The sequence below is a fragment of the Colletotrichum tamarilloi genome, assembly GCF_030869305.1.
Source record: "Colletotrichum tamarilloi strain Tom-12 chromosome Unknown Scaffold_81.1, whole genome shotgun sequence".
Classification (NCBI taxonomy): Eukaryota; Fungi; Ascomycota; class Sordariomycetes; order Glomerellales; family Glomerellaceae; genus Colletotrichum; species Colletotrichum tamarilloi.
Genome location: NW_026849464.1, coordinates 29,789 through 43,788, shown reverse-complemented (window position 1 = coordinate 43,788; position 14,000 = coordinate 29,789). Strand labels below are relative to the sequence as shown.

The 14,000-nt window shown below is 54.6% G+C and overlaps 4 protein-coding genes across 4 annotated transcripts; 3 read left to right on the top strand and 1 right to left on the bottom strand.

Moving 5' to 3' along the window:
* Positions 1 to 4,105: 4,105 nt before the first annotated feature.
* Positions 4,106 to 5,562, top strand: CTAM01_12705 (septin; the record flags this gene model as incomplete). The annotated part of the gene is made up of 3 exons (XM_060528710.1): positions 4,106 to 4,349; positions 4,411 to 4,877; positions 4,927 to 5,562. The coding sequence occupies 3 exons, from the start codon at positions 4,106 to 4,108 to the stop codon at positions 5,560 to 5,562; spliced, it is 1,347 nt and encodes a 448-aa protein (XP_060376619.1).
* A 743-nt stretch (positions 5,563 to 6,305) lies between these two features.
* Positions 6,306 to 8,136, bottom strand: CTAM01_12704 (S4 domain-containing protein; the record flags this gene model as incomplete). Its single annotated transcript, XM_060528709.1, has 3 exons — positions 6,306 to 7,304; positions 7,389 to 7,940; positions 8,095 to 8,136. The coding sequence occupies 3 exons, from the start codon at positions 8,134 to 8,136 to the stop codon at positions 6,306 to 6,308; spliced, it is 1,593 nt and encodes a 530-aa protein (XP_060376618.1).
* Positions 8,137 to 8,977: 841 nt separating this feature from the next.
* CTAM01_12703 (La domain-containing protein) lies at positions 8,978 to 10,306 on the top strand (the record flags this gene model as incomplete). The annotated part of the gene is made up of 3 exons (XM_060528708.1): positions 8,978 to 9,235; positions 9,296 to 10,104; positions 10,159 to 10,306. 3 exons carry the CDS (start codon positions 8,978 to 8,980, stop codon positions 10,304 to 10,306), a joined length of 1,215 nt encoding a protein of 404 aa, XP_060376617.1.
* Positions 10,307 to 11,995: 1,689 nt separating this feature from the next.
* On the top strand, positions 11,996 to 13,818 carry CTAM01_12702 (major facilitator superfamily transporter; the record flags this gene model as incomplete). The annotated part of the gene is made up of 2 exons (XM_060528707.1): positions 11,996 to 12,446; positions 12,497 to 13,818. The coding sequence occupies 2 exons, from the start codon at positions 11,996 to 11,998 to the stop codon at positions 13,816 to 13,818; spliced, it is 1,773 nt and encodes a 590-aa protein (XP_060376616.1).
* Between the last annotated feature and the right edge of the window lie 182 nt (positions 13,819 to 14,000).

Below are 14,000 nucleotides of genomic sequence, written 5' to 3'. Positions count from 1 at the left end.
AGCCCTGGTCAAAAAATACCCTTTCGTTCTGGATTGACAAGAGATCGCTGTTCTCGGAAGCCGAGATGCGGTATCCCACGGGTTGAGACTTCTAGAATCAAGTCAGAGCTTTCTTGCGACTTATGTCGAAATTCACGTCACGCCTCTGATGCGTCTATAAGTTACGGCCATGGGATTCGGCGATTCTGCTAGCTCGACCTAGGGCTGCAGAGGTTCCGAACGCAAGGCCGAGGCGTCACTTCATGATATCGAAGTTACCATGAAAGCACCGCCAAGTTCAGAGCGACGAGGAGAATGCCCCACAAGTGCAAGACGTGGGTTATCCGACTCGACAATAAGGAGGCGGAACGCCGTCCTGGTCTGCTGTTAACAGCGTAGGAGATATTGGGAAGTGTGGCTTGGTCCGGCAAATTGAAGTGGCGGGCTTCAATGGTGTTTACGGGCGGTTTCTGTCCCTTAGAATCATCTTCCCACGTTTGCCTCTCTCTGCCACCGTCTGGTTTTTGCTGCAGGATCTGCGTGAGGCAGATCAGCGATTTGTCCGACGCAGGGAGTTTGGGGGCAAGACAAGTCAGACCCGAGACACGGCAAGGCTGGCTGCCAGACCTGCATCCCGTGCCTTATCTTGGTTGGGTGGCTGAATAGCAAAAAATTCAACATGCCACACTGCAAACTTGTCGCTTCACTGGTCGAGCAATCCCGCGACGTGTTGGACCATAGCTGATGAGGTGGTGACGCAGCTTGCATAGTCTCCATGGTAGGTGGTCGGTCCGCTTCTTTTCGGCATGCCATAGGCACGATTGGCCGTCGACAGCTATTTGGCCACGAAGCATTCTTTAACCCCCTCCAGCGCGACCTCGTACCTGCAACTGTAGACGAATGACACCCTCTGGACGGACAGGTTCATAAAGAGGCCGCGGGCGGTGATGTGGATGCTTCGAAGTGGCTGAAGAGAACGCAGCTAATGTAGCATAGCAGCCGGGGCACCTTTCGGCAGACGATGGGGTGTGTTGCTCTAGGTTTCTTCGGGGCAAGTGACTGGCAAGTCCCGACTCCCGGGGGGAAACGAGCGAAAGAGTCGTAAAGAGAGGGCCATCAGGTGTGGCCCGGGTCCAGGGACTACTCCTGCAGGTCCACGGGGTCTCGCTGCAGGTAAAAGTGGCCAAGAGGATGAAGGGGTGTGAAGCCTGCAGCGACAGCAGGGCATAGCAGAAGGCAAGGGAGAAGCTGGGGTGAAGCCTGTGAAGTCAGTGTCAGAAGACGGCCCGTGTGTCGGAACGTCTTTTTTCCCGTTCCTTGAGGGCCGGGTGAGGCTTAAGTACCCAAGTATATGCGTATCTGAGAATGAGATTGGGGGTCGCCCAAATTTGGATTGTGCCGTGTGTGCCTGAGGCGCAAGTTGTTCATCTGCCCCAGCGTGTCCAGGTCTGAATTGTGACCAGGATGCCATAGACAAGAATGGGTGGATGGCTTCCTCCCATTTCCCATTTGGCCCCATTCCATCTCAGTCCATCCTCACACGGCGGGATCCACGGTGGCCCATGCCTTTTTTGCCAGGCCGTGCTGGTTCCTGGTGGCTCCGTTATTATTACTGACTGATACTGGCTTTGGCGCTGTCTCTGGTTCCGCCGTCTGGGCACAGGCGCTGTTGGGCCACGGGCGTGCCTTTCTTCATCCCATGGATCATGGATGAGACGTGGAAATTGGAGGTCGGATTCCTGCTTTCCCGGCCTTCAATGCAATCAGATCGGTCACGAACACCTAACCAGAGCTTGAGACTGCTGCTTGTTGCTATAATCTGTACTCCGTACCGCAACAGTACTATCGTTCTGCAGGCCGTGGTACACACAATCGCTGCGTAGGGATAGGATCTGCTCAAGTACAACATGGTTAAGTAATACCTGCCAGTCTCATATTCGTCCCAAGTTTTGACTTTTTTGGAGAAAGGAAGCCGAGTACGCAAGCACTTTACAGCTTGCGTGCATTGTTGACAGTACCTTATCGCACAAGCACGCGGGAATCCAGACAAGGCCAACAGTCCGGGACGGCCAAAAACTCAACTTGTTTCATTTTCTCGGGACACCTGTCAAGGTCGTGATGCAATCATCTCACGTGGACTTTCCTTGGCCTTTGGGCATGGGTGAATAGATGACCCCTTCAAGTGTTCACATTGAATACTGTGTGCTGGATGCGAGGTAGCGGTGCTCAAACACAGCCCCAGGTTGTTTCTCCTTCCGTGCTGTCCCCGTGGCCTGGCCGGCAAACAGCTGGCACTCTACTTTGTTTCTGAGTGGAGAAGATGCCAGTTGGAAAATCATCGTAAATCGCCCAAGCGTCGGGCAGGAACAAGGGGTCCTCTCTGTGCTGTGGCTTTTGGTATGGAAAGTGATACTTGAGGTAGTCCAGCCTGACAAAGATAATGAGGCTTTTGAACAGCGGGACAGGGACTGGATAGATACAGACACTGACAGCCAGAAAGAATAAAAATAAGTAGTGCAAATCTTACCTTGTCTGTGTTGAATTTCAATGTCTGTCGTTCCTGTCCCCAATCTCCAGATGCTCCTTTTGGCGGTTTTTTTTTTCTGATGCTTCATTACGACCACCGTCCCATGACCAATCACGTCGCGCCGTTAAGGGCGACCCCGGTCTCTAATTCTCCTGCTCCATCCACCACCCTTACTCGGGATCCACCCAAACCAATCTAGCCCAACCGGGATTAGTCCACCTCAACCCCCTTTTGCTTGGAGAGGAAGGGGACAGCAACGTGCTTCTTCCCCGTCCATCATGCACCGTGGCCCAGTACTCCGTAGGCCCAACACCATCTTCCGTCCCCCATCAGGCATGCTGGTCCCCTGTATCTGCACCTCGTAGCGGCGGGCAAGCAGCACCCTCGGTTCCCAGGTTCCATCCCTTCCCAGTGGCTGTCCTCTGTAGCCGTACGTGTACTTTGTATGCGTAGTGTCCCTACCTAGGTACCTAATACTGAGCGTAGGGAGAGAGCAGGCAAGCAGAATGTAACGCGCTGCTTGAAAAGAGTGGTACGGTACGTTTTGTGACCTGAGGTGAACCGTAAAGGGAGCACCGACCGTCGTCAGGAAACGGGGTCACACAGCCAAATCTTTCTTGTCCCCGTTGCACCCTAAATTTCCCCTTCCCACCCCCAAAACGTACGTTCATCGAGGAACCTACTACCTACCTCACCCTACACCTCTCCTTCTCTACCTTACTTCGTAACTACCACACCTTTCTCTCCCTTGAGGTTGTGATTCTTCTCTTCGGCCCCATCATCAACTTTGCCCTCGAGCATTTCGCCATCTCCTCTTTCGGTACCGAGAGGTCCAATTGTCTGTCGCCAGACTCTCACAACCACTTTTCTCCTCTTCTATCGTTCGTTACCCATCTGCGACGCTCCTTGACACGCGACTGCTTTGTAGACGTCCAGGTATGTGAATCTTCCCTCGCCTCTCTTCCCATACTTCTCCTATCGTCCAAGATTCGGCCGAGGAAACAAACCGGCCAAACGACTACTCCCTTTCTCTCCTTCACTCAGCCAGCTGGCATCATCTTGCCATTGCGCAACACCACAACCCCATCACCACTTGCGTCGTCCCATCTCCTGGGCCAGCCTTTTCCTCCTTTCTAGCAGTGTTCTGCCTAACATCACAACCAAGCTAACATATCCTTTCTATTCTTTAGATCCTGATATTTTTCTTGAGACAAATATCTCCAAGACAACTCCCCCGATATTCGCAATGGGTAAGCAGCTCGCAATCTCATGATCCACGAACCAGGACCGGCAAGGCAATACGAGGATCAGACCGTAACGATCATCTGCTACGCGGGAAACCGTACACGACCATTCCCAAATAACCAGCCATTCACTCTCGCTCGACGCTCTTTTGAATATACCTTGAGTGCTTTCCCTGGCTCCCAGCACTCGATAGCATAGCCCAGCGACGTGTCGGTGGGGGACAACAGTCGGGCAAGAAACGAAAGACGGCATACCCCTTCGCATCTCGAAATTGGACAGCCCAGATCATCTTGTTCTCGCCACTGCCTTGCCGATTTGCCAAATTTCAATCTCTGGAGAAGAATCATCACTGACATGTACGCAGCTGACGAAGGTTCTCCTGCTACCTCCCCGCCGCCCTCGGCGCCCACTTCGCCCCCTGTCGAAGAGCCCTCATCTGACTCCTACCAAGCTGGCGGTGCCCCTTCGGCTCCTTCCAGTGATCTTAGGAACATTGTTCGCCGCAAGCTTACTGGCTATGTCGGCTTTGCCAACCTGCCTAACCAATGGCACCGCAAGAGTGTCCGCAAGGGCTTCAACTTCAACGTGATGGTTGTTGGTATGTTATTTTACCGTTTGCTTCCATGACGTGGAATATCCGTTAACAATGTTCAACCTAGGTGAATCCGGACTCGGAAAGTCGACCCTAGTCAACACTCTCTTCAACACTTCTCTCTACCCTCCCAAGGAGCGCAAGGGCCCTAGCTTGGACATCATCCCGAAGACGGTTACCATTCAGTCCATCAGCGCCGACATCGAGGAGGCTGGCGTCCGCCTTCGCTTGACCGTGGTCGACACCCCTGGATTCGGCGACTTCGTCAACAACGATGAGTCCTGGCGCCCGATTGTCGACAACATTGAGCAGCGTTACGACGCCTACCTCGACGCCGAGAACAAGGTCAACCGCATGAACATCGTCGACAACCGTATCCACGCCTGCGTGTTCTTTATCCAGCCCACTGGTCACTTCCTCAAGCCCCTTGACATCGAGGTCATGCGCCGCCTTCACACCAAGGTCAACTTGATTCCCGTCATCGCCAAGGCCGATACCCTGACCGACGAGGAGATTGCCAACTTCAAGTCCAGAGTAAGTAAAGTTTGTCCAGTAATTCGTGTCAGCCACTAAATCTTTCCAGATCCTCTCCGACATCAAGCACCACGGTATCCAAATCTTCGAGGGCCCGCGCTACGAGCTTGACGATGAGGAGACCATCGCCGAGAACAACGAGATCATGTCAAAGGTTCCCTTCGCCGTCGTTGGTGCGACTAACGAGATCACCAACGCCGACGGCCGCAAGGTCCGCGGACGTAGCTACCCCTGGGGTGTCATCGAGGTCGACAACGAGGAGCACTGCGACTTCGTCAAGCTCCGCCAGATGCTCATTCGGACGCACATGGAGGAGCTCAAGGAGCACACCAACAACAGCCTGTACGAGAACTACCGTACCGACAAGCTCATTGGCATGGGCGTGTCGCAAGACCCCAGCGTTTTCAAGGAGGTCAACCCCGCTGTCAAGCAGGAGGAGGAGCGCGCCCTGCACGAGCAGAAGCTTGCCAAGATGGAGGCCGAGATGAAGATGGTCTTCCAGCAAAAGGTTGCCGAGAAGGAGAGCAAGCTGAAGCAGAGCGAAGAGGAGCTCTACTCCCGCCACAGAGAGATGAAGGAGCAATTGGAGCGCCAACGCATGGAGCTCGAGGAGAAGAAGCAACGAGTCGAGAGCGGCCGGCCCATCGAGAAGGAAGGCAAGCGGAAGGGCTTCTCACTCCGTTAAGATGCCTCCTTCTTTGGTCTCTTGACGCCACACGTTGCTCGCATTCTTCTTTCCACGACCCATGTCTAAGTACCAATGATGCCCATACAATACCAGCACACCGCGCCTCTTTGTCGATTCTCTTCATGTTCTTTCTTATCACCCCCTTTTTCTGGACCTCTTTTAATCACACACCCTCATCTAATCACTTAACGGAATCCCAGCATCATCAAAAGTCTTTACGAAGCAGTCACGCAGGGGGCTTGATGCAGATTAAGGAGGGAAAGACGCGAAAGGAACGAGGAGTCATTGCTTCTCTTTGTCAGCTTAGTTACAGTGCTTCGAAATGATGATTCCCTAGACCTTGTCCAAAGTGCCTACTCCTGTGAAGTGTTTCCTCTCAGCAATAGGTCTGAACTCGATTACTAGTCGTCGATTTATAAATCATGGTTCTTTTCGTGTAACTGGTGCCCCAAATGGGATACATAGTATGATATGTCAGGGATGGGCGTTGAGGCAATAAGCCCCCTACTCTATCAAAGTCTGAAATCAGTGCACAATGTAGTTGTATAATAATATGCTTGATTTCTCTTCAATTGATGATGTACATAGACGACTACGTCTACACCTTTTTACATGCAGTCCTACAAGTTTTGGGGATCCATGTCCTGTTGTACACTGCCGTCTGATCTTTCCAACGGCCATCTCCTCTACTGCACCACGACTACTACCACGCGCAACGCCCAAATCTTTACATACAACGCTCAGCCCCTCCTCAGGTACCAGTTGAACGCCAATTGGTTCGTCTCGTAGGTGAAGGGTGTGGGCACCTCGGCCAGACCGCGCCGTGCGACAGGGTGACGGAGGTAGACGGCGGCGCAAATGTTCTGGTTCACCTCGAGGTAGCGCGGGATGAAGGCAAAGGGCGACATGTAGCGGCGCGGCTGCCAGGGGGTCCAGTAGGGCTTAGACTCGTCAATGGGGTTCTCGGCATGCTTGCGCAGAAGCTCGGCAAAGGCTTTCTGCTCGGCCTTGCTGAGGCCGCTGAGCGCGTTGCGGACGTCCTTTGAGGAGACAAGGTCCGTGACCGCCTCGGTCTCTGCCTTTTCTTTGGCGCTCGTCGGCTTGGAGTGGTCGGCCGCTTGTTCCTGACCCTCTGCTTCCGGGGAGGCGACAGCCTCGACCTTGTTGCCCTCGAGCTTGAAGTCCTTGAGCAGGGCGGTGAGGTTGTTCATCACGCCCTCGTGGTCGAGTGTGGCGACGGCGTCGTCTGTCACGCGGCCCGAGGTGGAGAGGACGCGCTTAGCTTCGGCCATAAAGGTGCGAAGCTGGCGCTTCTTGCTGGGTTTGAGGCCGTCTTTGTCGCTGAGGAAGGTCTTGACTGAGCGGACGAGCGACTTGAGCTGCTTTTGGAGCTGCTTGGACTTTTCTTCCTCAGAGAGCTGGCTTCCCTCCTCCCCATCGGCCGCTGCTTCTGCTGCTTCGGTGGCGGCCTCGCCGCTTTCTGCGGCGGCGTCAACTTCTTCGACGGCGGCATCGACTTCGGCAGCCTCGAGCGCTGCGTCGCCAGATTCCTGTTCTGACGCGCCCTCTTTAGCCGCGGATTTGTTGGGTTTGCCGGCGTCGTTCAGGGATTGATAGTCTTTGCCAGCGAGCCAGAGTGCGTGATTGGGGGTCTTGGCCCGACCGGTGGCGAAGAGAACATTGTCGACATCGACCTGGAACATGTCGCCGGGGTTGAGCTTGTAGGCACCGTAGCGCATCTAGAAACGGATGGATTAGGTGTCTGCCGTATACAGATGGTTGGATCTTGTGTATATGGGCTGGGAAGACATGGGATCACTCACGACTTTGCCGTTGACCTTGACGGCGCCGTGTGTGCAGAACTGTTTTGCCTGGAGCGTACTGCTGGCGAACATTGCGCGGAAGATGGCAACGTCCAGCCTCCGCTCGAGGGGGGCGAAAGCCATTTGCATGTAGGGCGTCATTTCCCGGACGGGACGGGCAAGCATCTCGGTCTGAGGATCGGCTTTGACTCTTGCAAATCTGTTGTCAGCTTCTCTCCGTTGCCTGGCTTCTTCGAGCTTAGAGAAATGGTATGCGGTTGGCGTGAGGTCCTCTGACCCCGGCTCGGCGTGCAGACCGGAACCGCGGCCGGCCGAGTGCTCTGATCCGTCGTGCTTGGCGAGGTACTCAGGCGGCATATCGACGGCGGAGAAGAGGCGGCGGGAGAAGTTGCGTGACCATTCCGCCTCCTTGACGTGGGCGCCGTGGTAGCCACGGGTCATTGACTTGGCTGTCCATTTCTGCTGGAAGAAGGTTCTCGAGGTTCGGTTTCGTTTCAACTTGAATGTGGCGAGGTTGAAAAGATTGTACTTATTCCATGACTGACGAATCTTCTATTCGAGGAGAAAAGGTGGTGATGGTTAGCTTCAGTCCATCCATCGTTGGTTTCAACGTCATGCGATGAAAGTTGCCCAGGGCGATTTCAGGGGAAAAGCAGAATGCGATTGACGCCGAGGCTCAATGGAAAAGAATGGAGGGATAGCTTACTGGCTTCGCCAAGTTATACCACCTTGGCTTTCTACCTCTCATCTTGGGCTAATTTGGGCTGGCTGGTCGCGAACTTGGAGCTGGAGGGATAGCGACAGCTTCAGGAGCACGAGACGACGACGCAGAGACGGAAATTTTGGTTATGGAACGGCATGTCCCGGTTGTCGGTACGTACTCCCTCTGACCTTCTATGAGAGCTGTCACGTCGTCACGTGCGAAGATAGGTAGCGATGGAATTTGACAGGAAATATTGCTTACCTAAGTTAGTAGTTTTTCGAGGCTTTATGAGGACTGGGGTTATCACAGTACGTACCCAGCCTCCCGTACCTATGCCGCATTCGCAGCCACCCGTGTGGTTGATTTTTTCATTCTCCCCACCTCGCCAAGTGGAGTCGAGCTGCGGGCGGTGAGCCTCAATTGCGCGCAAGCCGCCGCGGCAGAAACTGGAGCTCTCGCTCGTGCATGCGAATTCTGGTCGCAAAATCCTCACCACTGGAGAAACGGGGGACTTTTTTTTTTTCTGCCATTCCCGCTTGACCAAGAACTATCGCCTTTCTCCGTTTCCTGTCTAAATTCTGAGAGGCAAGACACACTTCACGAAGAACCCTCAGCCCATAATACAGTTGTCGAATTGCATTGACTGATTTTTACAATGTAAGCTTTCTCCGGATTACTCACTTTCCCCTCTGACTCTTTGTGGTTGCCTACCCCGCCACATAATAAATACTGCCGACCTTGACTTCTTCCCGAGGCCGGCGTTGTGTTACTCACCTTTGTCGCGCAACAATCAACGTCTAATTGCGATCAAGAACCTATCATTGACCACATTCTTACTTTACAGACCATCCAATACTTCCCAATTCACAACCCGACTCGCCCTACGATGAGCGCCGCCGAGGAGACCAAGCCCATCGAGGCTGTTGCCGCCGAGGCGCCCGTCACGGTCGAGGAGCCTGCACAGGTTGAGGAGACTGCTACGGCCGAGGAGAAGCCCGAGATCAAGCCCGCCGAGTCCGAGGCAAAGGAGGCCGACATCATCAAAACGACCGCCCAGATCGACCAGAAGACCCACGCCAACAATGTCAAGTTTGACCCCTCTCTCCTCAAGGAGACAGACGATCCTGTTGAGATCCGCAAGCAGGTAAGACGCCCCAATCTGAGGCGCTCCAACTGACCGATTGACTAACGTGATTGACTAAAGGTCGAGTTCTACCTGTCGGACAGCAACCTTCCCCACGACAAGTTCTTGTGGGAGCTTGTTGGAGGATTCGACAACAAGCCTATCCCCCTTAAGACCATCACCAACTTCAAGCGCATGCGCCGCTTCCAGCCCTACTCTGCTGTCGTCGCTGCGTTGAAGGAGAGCACGCAGGTCGACATCGCTGGCGAGGAGGGCGAGGAGACTATCCAGCGCAAGCAGGCTTACACCTCTGGTAACGACAAGTTCAACGCCCGCTGCGTCTACGTCAAGGGATTCGGAGATGAGGAGCCTACTACCCAATTCGACCTCGAGTCCTTCTTCCAGCAGTATGGACCCATCAACTCCGTTCGTCTCCGCCGCACCAACGAGAAGCTCTTCAAGGGCTCCGTCTTTGTCGAGTTCCCCGACGAGGAGGCGGCTCAGAAGTTCCTCGCTCTGGACCCCAAGCCCAAGTGGAAGGAACACGACCTGAAGATGATGCCCAAGATTGACTACGTGAAGGAGAAGTCCGCTCTCATCCTCGCCGGCAAGCTCGAGCCCAACACCTCCCGCCGATTCTTCGAGGGCAAGGAGGGTGATAGCCGCGGTGGCCGCGGTGGTCGCGGCAGAGGTGGCCGTGGCGGTAACTTTGGAAACGACGACTGGAAGCAGCGCCGCGACCACGACCAGAAGAACGGCTTCAGGGGTGGCAGGGGCGGACGCGGTGGACGCGGCCGTGGCCGTGGTGGTGACCGCCGTGGTGGCCGTGGTGGACGTGACAACCGAGAGAACCGTAGGGATCCCAACGAGGTCACCAACGACCGCAACGCGTATGTATCACCGCATCTGCACAAAAGAAACAGCAGTACTGACCAGTCTCACAGTGGCAAGCCTACCATCCAGGCTACGAACGGCAACGGTGAGGCCGTCGCGGAAGACAAGAACAGCAACGGCAAGCGCGGACGCGAGGAGGACGGCGCCGCCCAGCCTGAAGCGAAGAAGGTCGACACCAAGACCGACGTCGTCGCATAGGGTAATGAGATGGAAGCCCCCTCATTACATCTCGGATTCCTCTGAAACAAGATACCACTTCCAAAAGCAACTTTTATCGGACTCGATTTTTTGGCTCTCCTGCCTGTTGATAAACGAGGCACACGGTCTATGGCGTTCCTGGGACTTGACTTTAGGTATTGCTGGTTTAGAGGTCTGGTTGTTACGAATAGCATGAGCATGTGACCTTACTCGGCAATGTCTCTGTCTGCAACAATGCAACTGCAAGAATGGACCTACTCACCAGCAGATGTGCAGTTCTCTGTTGAGACACAATCTAGTTCAATCAAAATATTTCTGACCACTTTGAACAACTATTGCCTTTATCGGACCGATCTAATCAGTGAGCGCCATGCTGGGGCGATCACCTGCTCGTGCTGCGGTATAGCTTGGCCAAGACGGTAAGGTAGCTACTGCAATGCCAGCAATGCACTCTCACATCGTCTAGTTACAGCCGGAGGACTAGTTGTTTTTGAAGGGATCAACATTCTACCCTGTGCAGCTACTCATGGTTTCAGTATCTATGCATAGGTTACGGACAATGGCCGAGACCGCAAAAATCTGAGGCGCCCGAGTATCTTCGCCGTCACAGTCCTGACGCCGAAAAGGTTGCACGCTGTGACAGCCGAAGCCGACAAGCAGGACGCGTGTGGAGATGGTTAGCTCCATCGTCAACCCATACCAGCCAACAAGAGCGGTCATCCTAACGTCAGCGACCCTGGATCGCTGCCGATTCGGCACCGTGTGCCGTGCTGGGGCCTCTCCAAGCTCCGAACCTCACCAAAGAGACGTCCAGACGAACGGATTACGGAGGCGGAGGCAAAATCCGGACTCACATCTTGTCAGCTCCTAGTCAGTTTTCTTTACGTTGCGCCCACTTAGACCACGGCGTTTGTGGTTCTCTATATCCGCTTTGAGTAACTTGACTAACTGATGCACCCAGTTTTACCTGGTTTCAATGCCAAAAAATTCTACACGCCCACCGGGAGCAAAGACAGCTGGGTCCAGGTACCCGGAAAAACAAGAGAGAATGGAAGCGGCTGAGTCCATTCAGCCTTCAGACCTCGGGGATATCTGTGCCTAGCGCCGCTTCAGGCGGCGTCATGGGGCACAAGGAGACGGCTCTCGCCCCCAACGCATCTCTCGGCCGTTGAGTTGAGCTGTGTGCCTGCGGTCTCTTGGGCTGCTAGCAGTCACACATATCTTATGCTGACCTGCCGACGGACGTCATTGGATAAAACGAAGCTAATAAGCATGCCCGGCAGAACGACCACCTTCCCGAAGCCGCAAGTGCGGGCACGCGCCGATGGAGAAGCGATGTGCGGCGGGCCGCCTTCTGGGGAACACGTTAGGGCGTCCCCGGTGTTAAGAGATTTTAATGCCAATGATTCATTCCTTTGCCCTCCTTTCTGATGCTGGCAGCTGTTCTGCTTTTTATTTAATTGAGGCGTGTTTCCGGTCGTCTGGAACTGGTTTGCTTCGAGTTGAGCCCCTTTGTTGATTACTTCTACACTACCTCATCTACTGATAACCACTACTGCTACTACTACTCACTTACATACGTCATTGAATCTTTCTCTCATAACAGTATTCAATCCACGCCAAGGTGACTGGCCTGGCATGCTCACAGAAGCCAGTGTAGCTATAGCATTCGCATAACTCATCAAGGAGATGGCGGACTCAAGCAACTCACCACACTCAATCCAACAAGGTTCATACGATGGAGAGGATCGATCCGCAACCCCCCAGCGCACGACGCTGAGACAGCAGGTCGAGAGGCACATCACCGCAGCGTCTGAGAAGCAAGTCGAGGAAAAGCAGACAGACTCTTCACGGCACTCGTCATCATCAGACGACAGCGACAGCAACTCAGAACACAGCGCAAGCGTCCTCCACGGCGTACGGAGCTCGAGGTCAAGATCCCTGTCGAGGACGGTGTCTGAAGTAAGAGATGGTATCGAGAACAGACGAGACTTGGAACGCGGCGAAGAACTCGATCTCGAGAAGACCCCGACGACGAGAACCGCTCGAGACCCGAACCTTGTGACATGGGATGGTCCGAACGACCCTGGAAACCCAAAGCAATGGTCCATGAAGAGGAAATGGGCCGCAGTCTTTTGCAGTAAGCTAGGTTCCTAGTCGCCAACCTAACGACTACTAACAAGTGTACAGTATCATGCTTCACACTGCTCTCGCCAGTCTCCTCATCCATGGTTGCACCCGCTCTGGAGGCCATCGGATCCGACCTCAACATCACGAGTTCCTTCGAGAAGGCCCTCGCCCTGTCCATCTTCGTTCTCGCCTACGCCGTAGGACCGCTAGCATGGGGTCCTTTGTCAGAGCTCTACGGCCGTGTCATTGTCCTCCAGCTCACGAACCTCTTCTACATGTTTTTCAACCTCGGATGCGGTCTCGCCCAGACAAAGAGCCAGATGATCGCCTTCCGCTTCCTTGCAGGCCTCGGCGGCTCAGCACCCCTAGCTATCGGTGGCGGCGTCCTAGGCGACTTATTCGAAGCTGAACAACGTGGCAAGGCAATCAGCATCTACTCTCTCATGCCGCTCCTGGGCCCGGCCATCGGCCCCATCGCCGGCGGCTTCATCACCCAGAATACGACGTGGCGCTGGATCTTCTACAGCACCACCATCCTCACGGCTGTCATCCAGTCCATCGGCTTCTTCGTCCTGCAGGAGACTTTCGCGCCGGTGCTCCTCACGCGGAGGAAGAAGCGCCTCATCAAGGAGACGGGCAACACGGCGCTGCACACCGACTTTGACCACCCGGACCGCACCATCACGCGAACCCTCGGCATCGCCTTCACCCGGCCCTTCCGCCTTCTCGGCACGCAGCCTCTGGTCCAGTGTCTCGCCCTTTACATGATGTACCTTTACGGGCTCATGTACCTCGTGCTCTCGACCTTCCCCACCCTCTGGACGGGCGAGTACGGCGAATCCGTCGGCATCAGCGGCCTCAACTACATCTCCCTCGGTCTCGGCTTCTTCATCGGCGCGCAAACGTGTGCTCCGCTCCAGGACCGCATTTACGCCGCCCTCAAGCGCCGCTACGTTCCCGACGGCGGACCGGGACGCCCCGAGTTCCGCGTGCCGATGATGATTCCCGGCGCTGTGCTCGTGCCGATGGGTCTCATCATCTACGGCTGGACGTCGCAGTACCACACGCACTGGATCTGGCCCAATATTGGCGCGACGCTGTTCAGCGCCGGCGTGATTATCGGGTTCCAGTGTATTCAGGGCTTCTTGGTAGATACGTACACGCGGTATGCTGCTAGTGCCGTCGCGGCGGCGACGGTATTGAGAAGTTTGGCTGGGTTCGGGTTCACCTTGTTTGCGCCGAGTTTGTACAACAAGTTGGATTATGGCTGGGGTAACACGCTGCTTGCGCTGTTGGGTGTTGTTATCGGGTGGCCTGGCCCGCTGTTGCTTTGGAAGTTTGGACCGAGGTTGAGGAAGAAGAGTCAGTACGCTGCTGGCTGAGTGATACCCATTGGAGTTGAGATGTATGTAAAGCCATGTCATAGACTGATACCTGTAGCCTTTTCTATCATTGACGTACTTAATCACTTTATCCTATTGTTCATCTCGCAAGAATAATTTTATGTGATCAGTACAGGACCTCGTAACCAAGCGCCTGGACGGCAAACAAATACAAGCGCTAT